At 34.4% G+C, this 18,294-nt stretch overlaps 1 protein-coding gene across 3 annotated transcripts in view; it reads right to left on the bottom strand.

Moving 5' to 3' along the window:
• LOC133525836 (inositol-trisphosphate 3-kinase A) overlaps positions 1–18,294 on the bottom strand; it is a 186,034-nt gene that overhangs the window by 67,376 nt on the left and 100,364 nt on the right. The window contains exon 2 of one of the 3 annotated variants that reach the window (XM_061862244.1): positions 9,585–10,206. The exons of 1 other annotated variant lie outside the window; for it this stretch is intronic. In XM_061862244.1, the coding sequence (XP_061718228.1) occupies positions 9,585–10,040 (456 nt within the window). In that variant the 5' untranslated portion in view covers positions 10,041–10,206. Of the gene's footprint in view, positions 1–9,584; positions 10,339–18,294 lie in introns of those variants that run through there. One more of the 3 variants, XM_061862245.1, reaches the window with a different exon arrangement.

Here is an 18,294-nt window from a genome sequence, read left to right as displayed (position 1 = left end):
TATACACATAAGTGATATTAGGTATAAAACGAATATTAAAACGTTTAAATAGTTTATGTGTAGATTTTCGAGGTAAAGATCCGCACTATGAAATAACATGCACAGTAAGATACTTCGAACTCAATTATACGGCCCAATTCGGACTTTATGATACATCAAATATTAGGTCTAGAGTCTAGGTACGATATGGATTAGATATGTCAGTGTCAAAAGTGACGTTTTTGTTTGAAGTAACGTCACTTTTGACCGTGACATATCTGGTCCATATCGTGTCTAGACCTAATATTTGACGTATCTCAAGAGGGAAGAGTAGCTTTGCGATCCCTGCGAAATAACGGTACTTTTCCGGAAATTCCATTTCGGGAGAAAACCTTTTCCTATAAACCTCGTTTTTCATTGTGTCAATAACATACTAAAAAAATATGGACAATGGAAAATATTTAGAATTGGAAAAACGTTTTCTCTTTTTGTGTGGATTATCATGTGCTATTACTTCCCCCGTAAAGTTCTAATCAGGCCGATAGTTTAGGTTCGGCATTTTGTTTATAATATAAGCCTCAGTCTAAAATTCTACCTTGATATAAAAGTCACGATATTACAAAAGCATTTAACCTTGGAGCTGTGTGTTTAAAAGAAATACTTTATTTTAGAAGTCTTTGTTAAGTATGAACTCAATACACGTTTCTATTAGTATAGGTTTATTTGTGTCGTTTTAAAACAAAGTAGTACTTAATTTTAGTTGAATAGTTAATAAGCTTCATCGCCAGTGTGGTACCTTATTCCTGAAAATATCACATATTATGACGTAGTTCACTCAGATATGTGAAAATCACGTTCTCATTAGTGCTATTATGTATAGTCGGTATTACCTGCCGACGTCATAAAATGATTTGCGAATTTTATAATACTAATATGTATTATATTTCATTAAAATAACAATATTTCGATAGGTATAGAAGGATGTTTTGAAATTGTTGATATCTTGGAAATGTTGTTCTTTGCAAATTACTTAACTCTAATATTGCATCCTTAAAGGAATACTTACGTACTACGTACCATTCGCGTTCGAATTGTGACGCATTGCATTTATATTAGTGTTTACACCAACCAATATTGGCCCTTTTAATATAAACCTATTCATATCCATATGTGTAGGTATATTTAAATTTAATTCCCGAAATTCAATATAACACGGAAGAACCAGTTATGCTAGATTTCACTTTTGTGAACATTTCTATTACTTACCGAGTACGCAGGTTGCAACAAAAGCTGATGGTAAGCAGTCTCCGTAGCCTATTAAAGGAAAAGATCGATGCCTAACTACGAGTACCCATATTTTTTTGGTCAATAATGCAACTGTTATAGGCTATAATGGGGGGGGGGGGGGGGGGGCAGTTCTTAGGAGGGTCCGATGGCCAAGGATGATGGATATTATAGTTAGATTTTTTTTTCGCAGCAGCTGCCCCCGTCTGTTCCCCTTGGCGCCGCCCATGATTTGTACCTATCTTGGCTTTTAATTCCCGGCTTTATTTTATTACTTCATTTGTTTTAAAACGTATTATGTTTGTAGCTCATAACTTATTTATTTTAGATTGTTTCGATTGTCGACTTAATGAGTGCATTTATTAACATTAAATTGCAGTCAATACAGTATTTTACTGCATGACTGCATTCGCTAGCAATGAATATTCAATTTGGACGTTTTTTTAATGTTTACAACATTAGGTCAACAATAATCAGTAAAAACCAAGCAATAATAATACCAATTAAAAAAAAGACACTTATTATTTGTTTTTAAAATATTTTCCTGTCAAGTTAGTGGAACTCTTATTACTGTTGCAATAATCGGTACCTACATTTTTTTAAATACTAATGAAATTATTATTTTTTTTGTCTAACAATCATTAAATTGCTGATCCCAATATCTACTGAATTGTTATATTTTAATCTCGTATTCATCGGAATATACATTTATTTAAACTTTATTGCACAAAATACATACAACAGTGTATAAATGGCGGACTTAATGCCAATTGGCATTCCCTACTAGTCAACTATACGGCCAAACAGGGACACGTACAAATATATTTCCGGCGGATCTAAATACCATATGTAACCATACCATATGCTTTCACAAAAAAGTGCCTTTTATTTTTCACTAACAATAAATATCTAAATGAATAGTCCCAGTGATTCTGGTCAAAAACATTACAAAAATTATTAGTTTTTCTAAAAAAGTAACACAAATGGTTCACTTTTTTCTAAAAATGCTTACGTATCATTTAAGCATAGTAATTCAGATTAATAAATATTTCCGACTCAAATTTGTACCAAACTGAAAAACATTAACAAGAGTTCCGTACATTTTAAGTAACCCGTTTTCGAATTTAACGTATGGCATTGGCTTTCCTTTCCGAGTGTAATTTTATTGGCATATTTTCGCCATTTCGTTAATGATGAGCACCGATTCCAGTCATTATCGAGGGTAACCTTTATCTTTTTTGATGCTTGGACCACTTGAATTAATTTAAATTGGCTACTGGCCAGATTTCTGGTCGTTTTCAATAATGACAAATAATTGTGAAGTCATTAAAGTAAAAATAAGATGCGATTAGTGACAAATTACGATTTTAATTGTGATTAATGTTTCGAAATATTTTTTATCATAATTGCATAGCAGGTAAGCTATACCTATTTAATAGGTATAGGTACCTATTCAATATAAAAGCGCATAAATATATAAGATTTTGGGATTTAGTATTCTCAAGCATTTGAAAAGTAAATAAAGTAGGTACCAAGGGGTTTTCAGAAAATAGTGTACAGTTTATTTTTCCAAAAACGAACAACTCTGATTATTTCGACACAGAACCACGAGGACTATATGAAAAACGGGTCCGTAAAAAGCTACCACTGAATGCGCTAGGAAGAAGCTGCCTATCACTCCTAAAGGAAAAAAATTATAAATAAAAAAACTGACAAATATCTAAACTAAAAGTCACTTTTTATTGTAGTCATTCTAGAAACCTTTATTTGTTCTCAATCTCATCAGTTTTTTACATTTGAAGTTGACAGTTTTTTTCGGTACACCCCTATCGTACCTATAATATTATCGTTTTCGATTATATATACGTTACACATTACACATTCAACGCAATTTACCTACATATTTATTAAAAGGAAATGACGCTTTCCAATGTCGCCATAATATATGCCATTAATATGAAACCAACCATCCAAAAAATGGCGCGTGAAAGTCTTTTGAGAAAGGAATGACGTATTGATGACGCACGGGAGCGACTTGACATTCGAGACGCGTCCGGTGACGTCATCAGAGATGCAATCTACATCTCCCACATACACCTTTATTAACCCAATGTAAACTTTATGCGTTAAGAATAGGGGATATCTCGAGTGCATAAATAAGTTTGCACAAAAGTTAGCCTACGTTGGCGTAAATGGTTCAAGTCGCTCCAAAAGTACTTCAAGATCGAATCCAAGCACGATATAAAGGTAAAAGGAGATAAACAATGTTATGGGTAACCATTTATAGGCACTAAACAGGTATCACGCGTGGTCATCGTATTCTTGTTCCTCACCATGTTGAGAGCACATTTCAATTTGGTACGGTCGATGAACTTTGACAAAAAGTCTCGTTACGTGAATAATATTGTAAGTTGTTAATTTAATTCAACACGTAGTCACTTGGGTATGTTTGTTTTTATGAAGAACTTCCAGTTTGCCGGGCTCGTGATCCTATTCGAGTTTCAAAATGTAGGTAAAATATATAGACAACCAAACCTAATAAACTTTAGGTAACTTCTTCCGTCAATATCTTTTTGCTACAATTTACTTCAATCAATTCTTTCATTTTTTTTCTATATTTTAAGAGACGACACAATCTACTAGTCTACTTTTCTCTCTCTTCTTTTTAAAAATGTTCAGTACTCCTTCAAGTAATACAAATATTACAAGTTATGCAGTTTTGTCACATCGTTGTTATGTCTGAATAACAATTATGATTTTTACTGCACCAAATCGCCTGTCACCGTTAAAACGTTCGCTAATTAAACAGTACTGTATGTACTTAGAAAGCTTAGAGTGCTCACTCCATACGGCTTCCTTTGCTTATATAATAAATTGTACGGGGTGGTAAAACTTGTTATCAATAGGTTTTTAACTCGCTTAAAACTTTTCTCAGAAATAGTCAAAATCATTTATTATAATATAATGTAATATTATGTAAATTTTCCGGAATTAATTTTAGAACTAAAACTGAATATGTGTACCTACAGCTTAACTCTCGGAGAAACGGCCAAGCCATATATGTTGACTAGGGTGTAGAGTTTGTGAAGTTAGGGCTTGTAGAGTTAGAAGCTCGATTCTACAAGATATCTGATAACTTTTTGACAGTGCGAGCCTTATGGTGTCATCTTGGCTACATTTTACATGTTTTTTTTTTGATGGGATCTTACTACAAATATTTTTTCGCAAAGACCACTTGAAACTTATTATACATGGGTTTTATGTGTAGGTATATGAAGCTATGGATTGAGCACTCTAAGATTACGTATTTCTCTATGCTTAGGGGCCAGTTGCACCAAGCACACTTCACTTCACCAAACTCGCAAGCGCTACACTGTGCGGTTTAAGAGGAACTTCCTCCCGCGCACGCTTCGGTTGTGGAATGAACTACCTGCCGAGGTTTTCCCGAGTGTCTACAGTATGAGGTTCTTCAAAAAAGGAGTGTACAGATTTTTAAAGGGTCGGCAACGCGCATGTAACACCTCTGGAGTTGCAGGCGACCATAGGCTACGGTGACTGCTTACCATCAGGTGGGCCGTGTGCTAGCTTGCCACCGTCGTGATATTTAAAAAAAATCTTGTCACGTGAATGTTGAGTGAACTATGAAACTTCCCTTACGATACAACTAGGTACTTAAGGCCGTGGGTTCAGCTTCTCTCACTCTCACTGAGCGTAAGCGTGAGCGAAATGGCTGTGCGTGCCCTGTTCATCATGTTATTGAAATTTTTTTTTCATAAAAAAGTAATCAATGAGTTCGTACAATAATAATTTTATAGAAGCAATTTTTGTACAATAATCGTTACAAACATTTAAGGTGCGTTTTAGATCTATGTTCGTGATTTTTTTTCTATCGACCGAAAGTCAAGAAATCGGGTTTCGAATCACCGAATTATGATCTAAAAGAGCGCTATGATTTTTCAAAAACTCTGCTGGCTAAATCTACAGCACCTTAAGTGTACGTTTTTACGGTGACAAACGGTTTGGTCCAACCGATCTAAGGACACAATAAGCTGTCCCATATATGTCATACATATGCACAATATGTGTGTATGTATTATTTTAAGTACCTAGAGAAAGGCCTCAAGATTGCTAATTAAATTATGGCAACCGTATTGTGGGCTAAAAAAGCGCTACGCCTCTTTAAAAACTCCGTTCTCTGAGTCTACTGCACCTTAAGGGCCACCCCACACTACCGTCTCCCGAGCGTCGGCGTGTAGCCAGCTCTATGACTGCTGCTCGACACAACGTTGGCGCAACGACGCAGCGACGCCATTTTCCATAGCGCCAATGCTCAAAAAACGCTAGTGTGGGGTCGGTCTAAAGCAAACGTTACATAAGCGACTCGTACATATAATTATGCCAATACTTTGAGCTACAATTAGGCATTACTTAAATCATGGATTTTGTTGAACAGGACTAGTTGAAAAACTTACTGTCATGGAAAGCTCCTACATATTTTCTTGGAAATTTCACACTTCAACACTTTGTCATAGTAAACCTGACTCCATGTACTTACAATTAGCGTTAATACGAGTATGATTAAACAACGCGCCAAAAATATCTGCCACCCTGGAATACTCTATTTGTTAGTAGTGCAATAATTACCCACTATTCTTTCTTCTTCAGTCTTTGTGAATTTTGTTATAATGTTAAATTTAAAAGTGAAAAAATTACTGTCTTGGGTGAGACTTGAACTCGCCGTGAGTTCTGGATCCAGAGGCCGTTTTTCACTTTTAAATTTATTTTAAGCTTAATAGCATCGTTCGCAGACGTTTCTGCTTGTTAAAAATTAATTTTGTTATTATACATATTGTTTGTAAATACTCGTAATGTAAGTATAAATTCAATTCTCACAGGCGCAATTACATGGCATGTATGTAAACGGTTTTTACGTCTCATGAAGTGAAATATTAATTTCTTTTGAGAATAATAATCTTTTCACGACACCAACTGGCAAAGGCCATCTTGATTGTAAATCACGAGCGGTTAAACAATCAATTTGCCCCCTTGTAAATCAAATAACTATTAACCCGAATTCGCGTTCAAAAGTATCTGTTACAGTCTAATTGTTCTACATAAATAAATAGAGATACCTATTTTGTAAACAGTCGTAGACTGTAGGTACGCTGATTTATTTTCAAAGGTGCGCTCCACCTAGTTACACGTGCCATATTCCTAAATGACATGTACACATATGCGGTAATGTCAGTAATGTAATGACGTCCGAATGCCACATATGGTGTTTGACGTAGTGCTACCGGACGGTGGTTCGTGCATGGAATGCGTTTACTGGAATAAATTGTATTGGGACATGGATCTGCCAAATAAAATGAATAATACAATAGTTATCGATGCTATATATATAAAAAAAAACATTCTTGCTTCTGCACTGCGAATTTAAAAAATATTATTTTTTGGTAATTTTTACCAGAACAAACTGGTCAAAACAACAAATTCCATAATCCTAGGCATTTTTATTCAAATATAGGTAATGGAAGGTAAATTAAAATTAATTCATCAAATCTCTTCTCAAGAAAATTCAACGGTTTTTGAAACTGACAAAATTGAGGAAACTTTAGGTTCTTTGATGGCTCATATTGACTGGCTCTACCGACGTTTGAGCCTCCTTTACTGTCCGCTAATACTAGCTGTACAGTAGGTAGCTCATACAGTAGTATTACGTGCGACATAGAATCTAACAAAATATGGCTTTACGGACATAATACCTATACACACCTTTGACCTTCAAAGCTTTTACAGTATTAGAATTTTTATAAAAAGGTTTCTTCTTAGTAGGTACTTGAATGAATATTAAATTAAATGGCTATTTATTATTATTTGTTTCTAGCAAACTTAGGACATCCATGCCTCCCACCATAAATTTTGTTGATTTTGTGGCCCTGCGTAAACATATTTTGTTAGATTTTTGTTGTTACTGATCTTAGAGTAAACCTTTGTTAATAAGCTCTAATAAAAATATTCATTATTTAAGTACAAAAAAATGGATTATATGTTCCCATTTATCCCAGTCCCACGTGACCGCCGCGCTGCCATACATGAGGTGGGGCCAAATGGGAATGATTTATGTGAAGCCTCACCCACTTAAAGTGCTGACTACTGATCTGGTATCATTTTTTTCTAAACTGAATAGTTTGCGCGAGAGACACTTCCAAAGTGGTAAAATGTGTCCCCCCCCCCCCCCCCGTAACTTCTAAAATAACAGAATGATAAAACTAAAAAACATATATTTACCATGCAAACTTCCACCGAAAATTGATTTGAACGAGATCTAGTAAGTAATTCTTATTTTTAAACTTTTTTTTTTAAATAAATGGTACGGAACCCTTCATGGGCGATTCCGACTCGCATTTGGCCGCTTTTTTAATGAGAGCTCCACCTCTTAAGTTAATGCTAGATAGAACAGGAACAGTACTTATGATATTTGGTCTGCTTCTAATTTAAAGCACATTTATCGCTAAAATGAAAATTGTGTTTTATTTCATATTATTGACTGATCGTGATCAGCATTATCTAAATGTCTGATGAGTGGTTGTGGCAAATTGAAATTCACGCCATCTATTGCCAAGAGTAAGAACTTGTACGAAGTGAAACAACAAGTGCTGTAATTGATCGGCGTACTCGCATTGCGCAGTTACATGTTTGACGGATACTCTGCATAGATGGCGCTAGCAATCTTAACAGATCACAAGGACAACTAAAAAATAGCTTGAAAACCGAATTTATTTCATTGTCACTCGGCCCGATTCGAAGAAGTGTAAGACGTGTAAGATCTTGGAAAAATCTTTAAAAGATCGACAACTAAACGACATGTCAAAATTGATGTTTATTTCGATTCCGCTGTGATCCCAATAAGATACGATATTTCTAACGTCAAAGTGACATTGGTTGTCCGAATCGAGCTGCTTCTGACAATTATACGATATACAAACGATATCTAAATGAGAACTTATCTAAATTCTAAACCAGAACTTATCGTAATCGTATTTCTTTCTTCGAATCGGGCCGACTGTCATGCTTGCTGAAGACAGTAACGTCGATGCAAGGCATTCCATAACCCTGTAATATTATGTTTTTATTTAAAATTAGCTTCCTTCCACGACTTCGTCCATCTAGAAGTCGTTGAATTCCCAAACCTCCCTACCAGCCTACTCCTCCTGCTTAGTACTGCCTCCCTTACTTTCAACTTTATTTTACCCAATTAGGGTATTACACATATGCCAGGTTATTAATCAACCTGTGTGCCAGATTCCAACAGAGAGAGATTGAATCAGTTCAGTTGTGGCGAAGGTGTTGAACTGTGTTTTTGTGCGTGAAGGAGGAACATAACATCTATTCAGTTATAAAGATCCAAACACAATCTTTCAATTGAATATAATATTAGTAAGATAAATATTGTCGCTATTAACCGAAATGTGTCCCAATTCCATCGGATCGGATCATCCATTATAAGTATTGACAGATGTTATCGATCCATTGTCACCTCGCCTCGATCGATAGGCCGAAGTAACCCGAGTGCTTTGCTTAATGCTTGGTAGGTTATAATGAGATAAACAGGCACGTGGGCAGACAAACATCAGGAGCAAAATACGATAAATTTTAAATGTCAGCTCGTTACATAACTCGGTAGCCCTTTTTGAAAACTGGTAATCTCATGGCAGTCATGGCGGTATATCTGCATAGGAGTGGACGGTAAAAAATCGTGACATTGCAAAAAACATTTTTAGTATGCTATTCTAAAGGGAGAACGGAAAGGCAGATGCCTTATATAGGTATGTTATTAGGCAAATGGATAAATATCCATAGATATAACTATAACTTCATCCGAATCCCTTTGTTTGACATAATTATTGAAATTCATAATGTAATAATGATTGTCAGTTTATCATAAGTCATAATTCTGAAACCGTTAACTTTTCAGGATTTCCGTAAGGTTATCCTTTAGGTAGTTAGATCGGTTAGGTTAGGTTTGTTTTTATTGCAATCCTGAAAAGTTATGCGTTTCTGAGAAAAAACAAATTATGACTAACGAAAATGCGGACAAACAATACATTATGACTAAAACTTTATGAGAAACAATAGAGACCCGATATAGTTGGGTCTCTATTGTTAAAAACAAGCTGAAATAGCATAAGTTAGCTTAACTTTGTGATTAATAAACATAGGCACTAATAGCTTAAGTAGGTATAAGTAATATTTTTTATATCAATCACTCCAATTTCACATGCTATGTACATACAAAAATTAAAGAATAACATACGTACCCGTTTTAACGCCTTGTTTGCATCAGTAGGGTTCGGCATGTAGAAATCCACAATACCAAGCAAACAGTCATCACAGCGACACACATCACTCGGTAGCGAAGACATAGACCCGAAGCTGCTGCAGCTATCCATAGAATCCGTTCTCACTAGTTTCCCCGTGCTTAGAGCCTCCATCTTGGCTACTAGCAGAGATTCCATGAGGCTTCTAGGCCTGCCGGGGGAGCGCGAGCGACGAGCGAAGTCAGGACTCTGCGATCTGTATCTCAAAACGTCAGGTGACAGAGGACGATAGCGTTCGAGCACGTCAGGTGACAACGGGCGTCGCAGATCTAGAGACAAGTCGGGCGACATCGCGCGGCGCGTCAACTCAGGCGCAACTAGGTCTGACGAGGATGCGCGTGAGAGCGGAGGCGTAACGCTCCGGCAATGTGACGATGTCATCTTTGAAGCACGCATTGATGGCTCTTAAACGATTAGTTATGTAAATCCCAGTGTTTTGATGAGTTCAATACCAACAATGCATTTGATACGCATCGGTGCTCTTTTTAATAATACTCAATATTGAATATGCATTGTATCACTATACAGGGATTTGTTTATTGTTAAACTGTATACTTTGATTCTGTTGAGTGTAAACAGTATACTTGATAAGCATTTTACTGGGACACTGCGTCTACTGTTAAAAACCGAAATTTTTTATTAATTTGATTCAATCTGATTTTCACACAAAACTTACTAGCTTTAAATTTATCTTGTTCAAATTGACAAAGTTAAAACTCGGACCTAAAGGAAGCCAATTTTAAGATTTAAGGTTATTTTTTTAATATACATAACTTTTGTTTCTAATTCCTTCATCTACAAATAAATATCTGTGAGCTACATTATCCAAGTTCCATATTGACACTCAATACTCCTTGTACGTCGCGAATTTGCAATTTTATTACAAGCACTTAAGATGTAAATTGCTGGCGATTAACTTTCGTATGAGCGGCGATATTTTGCTGAAATTACTGGACAGAGTGGACAGGGTGTTTTTACTCCAATCTTTGCGGCAACCGTATAATTATGATAAAGTTTTTGGAACATTTTAATGATGTTTGAACATTTTATTAAAGTGTTTTGATATACCAGATATTACTGCCAGCGCTGGCAGCATGGTTCCATTTTTATCACCTGTCACTATGCCCGCCACTTGTTAGAACGTAACAGACATGGTGACAAATGATAAAGAGCCGACCATCTTAACCCTACAGTATTTAATTCACAATATTAAGCTCACTTGAAATTTCTCTTGGTAATGCTGAAGGGCTCTGAGATGGTACCTATTAGTTAATATATTTTACAGTGCATATGGTGCTACTTTACCGCACCAGTGCGATAATTAGCACATTACGTAACTATGTCGATTAATTTATAGATACCCATATAATGTCATTGAAAACCATGTTTGCCAATCAGGAATAACGAAAGCTTAAATGAGAACCTATAAACGTGTAAACTAGGTATTGGTAGATATAAAAAATATTGTTTCCAAGAAAAGTTTCTGAGGTTATAAATTCTAAATTTTTGAGCATTGATTAGGATTACTAATTGGTAAATAAATACGTGAGAGATTAGCCAGTTAAAGTGTTTAAATATATCTAAAGAGAAACAGTTCCAAGAAAGAGTTCGTTTTAAAATAGAACGCGATTATCTCCTTATTTTGAAAAGATTGATGACCCACTCATGTATCAAACCGAACCCGCAAACTCGTTCATAACAAGTATTTATTTCCTTGTAAGTTTGTTTGTTTACATCTGGCTCCAAACCAATACAGGTCATTAGTTATGCTATCCACGTACGAAAATGTAGCCTTAGACATCTGCGTCACTACCATAAGCATAAAATGAGCACTAGAAGTGACAAGTTGACAACCATAACCATTACATGTAATACGTTATCTATTGCTTAAGGTACACAAAAGAGACTTTAAAAATACTCTTCAAAAAGTTTAGAATTTAATGAGAATAATAACAATACTAAAACGCGCACCGCATAATGCCACTATTGCTGTTAGGTATCTAAGTGCCAAATCTACTTAATTCGTAAGCATAAACGACTATATTATGTATTAAATTTAGCAGGTCTTGGTTGAATAAATAACATAAATACTTGTTAAGTTGGTTGGGTTACTTTTGTGACGCAATACCTAGGTCAAGATAATGTTTAAACAAATATGTTATTTCCGTTCCATTCATAAAAACTTCAATTTCGGCGATCCGTTTGAGACTGTTTCCAGTGTTTCCTAATTCAAAATTTAACTAAGGTGCTAACATGAGGACTGAGGATTAATCTTGGATTCTAATTTGTCATTACAGCGGGCATATGAGTCGCTGATGTGGTAAAGCAAGCATTATATTTTAACACTGCGCGATTTAGTAAGGGAATGAAATATTATTTTTGCCATGCATCACATAGATAAACGTCTACAAATCTTCCATAATACAGCCAAATTGTCAGGAGGTTTCAAAATGGCTCCAAATCTTCAGATGACAACCAAAACTCACTAATTTATAAGCAATTAACCTCCTGGCAATTTGGCTGTATTATGGAAGATTTGTAGACGTTTATCTACCTTCTTTTATTAATAGTGCAGTTCACCAGGCTCTGAACTTGTAAAGTAAGAACGCTAAACACGAAGAATTTCGTACATTGAGCCGCCTGTTCCTATGTCTATGTAATTTAATTGCTGTCCCACCCATGTGCCAGCTGTCAATGCTCCTGTACGAGCGAAAAAGCAATATAACTATGGGAGCGCGATAGAGATAGGAAATGGCGGGTCAGTGTACGACATTCTTTGTACTTAGCGTCCATACTTTAGTAGTGATTAGTGACTTTTGGTTATCACCTGTTGAAAAGACCTTAACATTCAGGAACAGGTGAGACTATTTTTTGTAATTGTATCTGTAAATGGTTAAGTTAATTTCGCTTTTCTTGCAACTTTATCCCCGTAGAGACTGGTACGAGTGTTGTATAATCCGATAATAATCTACGAGCAGCGTGCCTGAGCACGCTTGACTTGCTTCCTTGTTGAATTGTCTAATATCGCCGTGCTAGGCTGAACGGTCGGATTTCTAAATACTTACTGGATAGTAAATACTGTAAATAGTAAGAACTTCTCATATTTAAACAACAGTGCGTACTGTTTTTAATTATTATTTTAGTGATGAAATCCATTTTTCTTTTATTTATAAAGATGATCAATGTAAATATTTAAAATAGAATATTGCTAACGACAATATAATTCATTTTCCTCTAGGGCTTCTAGTTTCGCTAAATCTGTCGTCCAGGTTTTCCGGGGTCTGAGACTAACGAGCACCCAATTATCGATGATCTCGAGAAATCTGTAATTGTGAGATTCAGCGGACATTCTAGATCCCATGGCATGGGTTACGTGGTGACTGTCAATTTTTCCATTTGGAAACAGTCGCAACTTTTTTTAGATAACTATTTGAAATTTTCTCACTTCTTCGATCACACCCGAAAATTTTTATAGTTACAAAACACAATCAAATAAATGTACATACTTTTAAAAGCAAATGATGATAACAGAATTTCTTTTTTCTTACAAACGTTACAATAAATATATGTTTTATATGAGTTTACAGAAAATAGTGTACCCAATTAGCGTGGGTAGTTATGAAATATCATATGAAATCATAATTATACTTTATGATATTAACACTAAAACCACGTTTTTATTGAAATTTAGTGAATAGAATAGACATTTTATTTGTATTGATTGTACATATTACCTAAAACTAATTATTTACACATAACAAGGAGCAAAACAACAAAATACATTTCTATGCAAGTCCATATATTTCTATGGAAGTAAATCGAATTATATATTTATACTATACTGAACATACATTTCAAGAACATCTTTTTATTATACACATTTAATTAGGTATAGAGATCAAAATGTCAAATGAAACAATTACAAATACGAGCTTATAAGCAAAAATATTTATTTGTAAATAATTATATGAATCTACATATTTATTTATTCATCAAGAAATTCTTTTACCGAGTGCTTGTCATCACAAAACTGACAGTGATTATTTTTTCTTAACAACTCACTCTAATTGGGTACACTATTTTCTAAGAACTCCCTTATACATACAATAAAATTAATGAATTGAACTATTATTTCATGATTAACATTTATACAACTCAAAATCAAGTGAATGAGACAATAATGGCGGTAAGAAAAGCGGTTCCATTGTATCCTGAGCAGCAAAATTTGTAAAATTATGCTTAAAATCAAGTCTGATGTCATTTCCGTGTAAAAGTGTGTTTATATGGTATGTGTATGTGTATTGGCCACTGCATAAACAAATATGTATAATAAACTAAACTTTCTTACGCAAGCCAAAGCTTACTATATACGGCGCAGCGGCCGTATATCAAACCCACCGATTTGTCACCAGTAATGGAGCGTTTAGTATCAGCTGATAATGAGCGTTGCGACACCGAAACCAAAACAAATACACCAAATAATCACACTTAATACCAACGACATAAGCTTGATCTTAATAATAAAATTGCTAGAGGTTTTTCAACGGTAGCTATGCTAATAGAGACTTATTTGGTAACGGAAAGCTGATATAATCAGGTTACAGAGATTTCATTGTGTGGCTTTTGTTTATAAACAATTAAAAGTGATTGTGCTTCTTAGTTATGTCTTAATAGACTTACTGTGTATTATAGTTTATTAATTATGATCAATATCCTAAAACCGATTTTGTTGTTATAAATCGACCTGTTGGCTGGCATAGGTAACACAGATACATAGTTAGTTCACAAATCCCAATTCGTGTGTAAGTATTTGTGGGTGGGGCTCTGGGGCTACAGTATGAGGTTCTTCAAAAAAGGAGTGTGCAGGTTTTTAAAAGGTCGGCATTGCAAATGTTGCAGGCGTCCATAGGCTACGGTAACTGCTTATCATCAGACGGGCCGTATGCTTGTTTGCCACCGACGTGGTAAAAAAAAAAAAGTTGCCACAAAAAAATATTTTGTTGCAAAATCGAGGCAAGCTAGTCATAATAAATAACGGGATAGGGTGTCCATGACGTCGCATCAATTAGTCCTCGCATTCCAAGCGTTTAAAAATACCATCTGCCAAAAGGCTACATAGCTATCACGTACTGCATATAAAGTGCATGTTTTATTACCCCTTTTATTTATTACACGAATCCAGGCAATCTACACAACTTTGTGCCTTAAATATTGTTTTATATGGTTGAAATTAAAAGTTAAAAAATTTATTAAAGGAACACGAACGTTGCGTGTGATCGAATCGTTAAATCGTTGAATTATAGACAGTCCTGGGTTTAATCTGTGTTTTATTCTTAGGTAGGTTTCAGGAGAAAAATGCAAATGGACATAAATAACCTATTAAGCCTATAGTTAAAATATAAAATCATATTTATGAATAGGTAGATAATATATTGTAGTTTTGGTTTTTAATTTTTTCCCTTTTTTTAGCTTCATTTAGTTTTGTTTAAGGTATATTTTAAGGTACTTAGTCTTATTTTTATATTCATAATAAAATTATAGCATACTGTTTTTTTACTGTTTAATAAAATACATATATTGTATATGTATATCGTCAGCTAACGTCGCTAGGCTTGGGGAAAAATATATCAAACCGTACAGTGGACATCAAAAATATATTTTCACCATACCAACTGGTAAAGGCTGTCGTGATTGTTCAAAAACGAATGAGAAAGTTGCATTTTATCCACATGTGGGGCAAAGTAATCAGATGCAAATTTTGATTTGTTTCCTTATGTTAGCTAGTGGTTTTAATAACTTTCATTTGGATTTGATTTTGTTTCCTTTTTTTGGTATTTCATAATATTTTCCTCACGTTGGTATGGTGAAAATATATTTTCACTACTGCACTTTATTCCATTCTAATATTAATAATGAGAAAATGCAAACTATTTACTGCCCATTTTCTCATTTTTATAGTGCACAAATTACTTATTTAGCCAGACCGTCACACACTTTTTAAATATTTTTTGGTACAGAATTCTAGTCACGATAAGAGGGTAACAAGATTTACATGCAAACGACTGATCTTTAAACCAAGTCACATATTACTATCAAACCAATAAATAAAACCTAAAGAAAATAACAACAATTCCAGATTGGCATACCAATCGCATGCGCACGCCCAAACATACTAATTTTATTAATGTGTCCGTTGTGACCACACATGAGCACAATTCTGAGACCTCACTTGAGCAGTAGTAGCATCTCAACATAGTAGAAAATTAAGAAAGACATGAAATGGTGTTTCAAACCAGAAAAATGTTTAAAATTAACAACTTATTAAAAATAAGTATAATTAGCATAGTTGTAAACAGCATCCGCCCTAAGGCGTTAAAACTTCCAATCCCAATTTCACTCTTAGGGGTCGATTTTGCAAAACGGTTTTCTTAGTTTCAAATTTCATGTCGTTTAGGCTGTGTGCGACTATTTTTATATTAAAATGACAAGACACAGTTATTACACTAATGAGTGTACCAAACCTCGGTATCAATGTTTAAATTAATTGATAATTAGGGTTGGCAAAATTATCTACCGCGGGGAACCCTAACTTCACCGTTGGTGCTCAACTTGGCCTAAGTAAAATATATTTCTTAAATCAAGAAATAGATATGCACTGAATTCATAATAAATAGTTAAGAGCTGCGTACAAAACGTTATACGTATAAAAAACTTCGCAACCCGTCCCCAACTTTGCATACCTACTCATTGTTTTATTATGAAAACTATACTAAAACTTAATATAAATGTGATGTTGAATTACTAATTATTTTTCCATTTGTTTCTTGGTGCAGACTAATCTTATGGTATCTCCACTACTCAATAACCATAGAGACATAGACATCTCCCCGGGTGGCCATAGCACAGACGTTTGATCGGTTCATTACTTGATTAACAAAAAACACCTACACAAATTACATTTCCTAGCAACGAGTCTGAACTTATGAACCCTAGTCTCATATAGCAAAAGGTCCTTTTTGGAACGAAAGTATAATAGAGATTTCAATAGGTAGTTACATTGCCTCGTGATTTTCTTGTATTAATTTTTTGTTCATTATAATATCTATGGAATATTTGCTATTAATGAAGCAGATTTTTGCTTAATTGATGATGCAGGTAACATTAGTTATATGAGAACTTTAGTAGGTAAAAAGTGTTTTTTAAGATAAAAACTTTGAATAGGTAAGTTGTTTTCTACTTTAAGAACCCCAGTATATGTCAGTTGAAATAAAATATATTTCCTTTCATGGATTTTTTAAAAGGAAGCTTAATTATTATTATGGAATTAATTAATATTACTAAAATACAAATGAACAAAAATTGAAATCTTCAACACTTTCGATGGTATTTAAATTAAAATGCCTATTTAAATAAATTAATTCCATTCATTTATTAATTAAATTAATTAAGAAAAAAAATAATACTACAAATGCACACACATAAGCCCCATTTTAATTTTAAATTATGAGTGAAAGGGAATCAATGTGATGTCATATTGTACTATTCATTACAATTAAAATAAAGAAAATATTATATTTAACGAAAAAGTTAACATACCACCTTCGTGAAATACTATACCTACATAGATACTTAACTAACTATTAAAAGTCAATGTAATTAATTTGTACGCATTAACGCCCAATAAATTAGTTTAAATAATCAGTCGCTAATAGCTGCTTCTAATCAACTTTCCTGACCTTCGCCACGCCCTCGAGCCAACAATTACAAGCTCTTGTGTCTGGTTCATAAAACTACATTGTTCATTATGGTATAGAAACAGACCAAATGCGTGCGGAGCTATGGAGGGTTCCGTACCTTTACCACCAAGTTAAAAACAGTTTAATAAGTGGGGAAGGATGTTGGTCACACATCTTGTAAATAGTGTTAAGAAAGCCTTTCATGGGATGACATCTTGATACATACATATTGTAAACTGTCAAATAACTGATGTTTCCCATACTCGTCAGGGTCGCGCCACTGTCAGGTGCGGAGCGAAGAGAAAGCTTTTTTTGCTGTTATTCAAAACGATATAGTTCGTGTCATCCACGATGACGCGCAGATTTGTGAATTCTAACCTAACATGACAATACAAGTCAAGGCACGCGCCGTCGTAAATGACACAATCTGTACTTATTTTGTTAATTATATTTTAATGGAATTACAATTAGTTATTTCTAAATATTATATTTAACTGTTGGCTATGAATTACCTAAGCGTTACTTTTGTGTTCTTTACACATTTTTGCGGTCAAACGTTGGAGGTTCATGAAATAATATTTGTAAGGCAATATTTGAAAATAAGATTAATTTATAGATTTTAAGTAAAATGCGGAGGGCCGAACAAACAGATGTTTAAACGAACATGATTGAAATATATTTTCTACGGACCTTTAAAGTAGCGTGAGGTGGGAACCTATTTACTTACATACTAGGTATATATAAATAAATATTATAGGACATTATCACACAAATTGACCAAGTCCCACGGGAAGCTCAATAAGGCTTGTGTTACGGGTACTGAGACAACGATATATATAATATATACAAATTTATAAGTACTTAAATACATAGAAAACATCCATGACTCAGGAACAAATATCCATGTTCGTCAC

Source organism: Cydia pomonella, chromosome 15 (genome assembly GCF_033807575.1).
Source record: "Cydia pomonella isolate Wapato2018A chromosome 15, ilCydPomo1, whole genome shotgun sequence".
Classification (NCBI taxonomy): Eukaryota; Metazoa; Arthropoda; class Insecta; order Lepidoptera; family Tortricidae; genus Cydia; species Cydia pomonella.
Note: the sequence above shows the minus strand (reverse complement) of the source record. Positions and strands in the feature narration are given on the sequence as shown.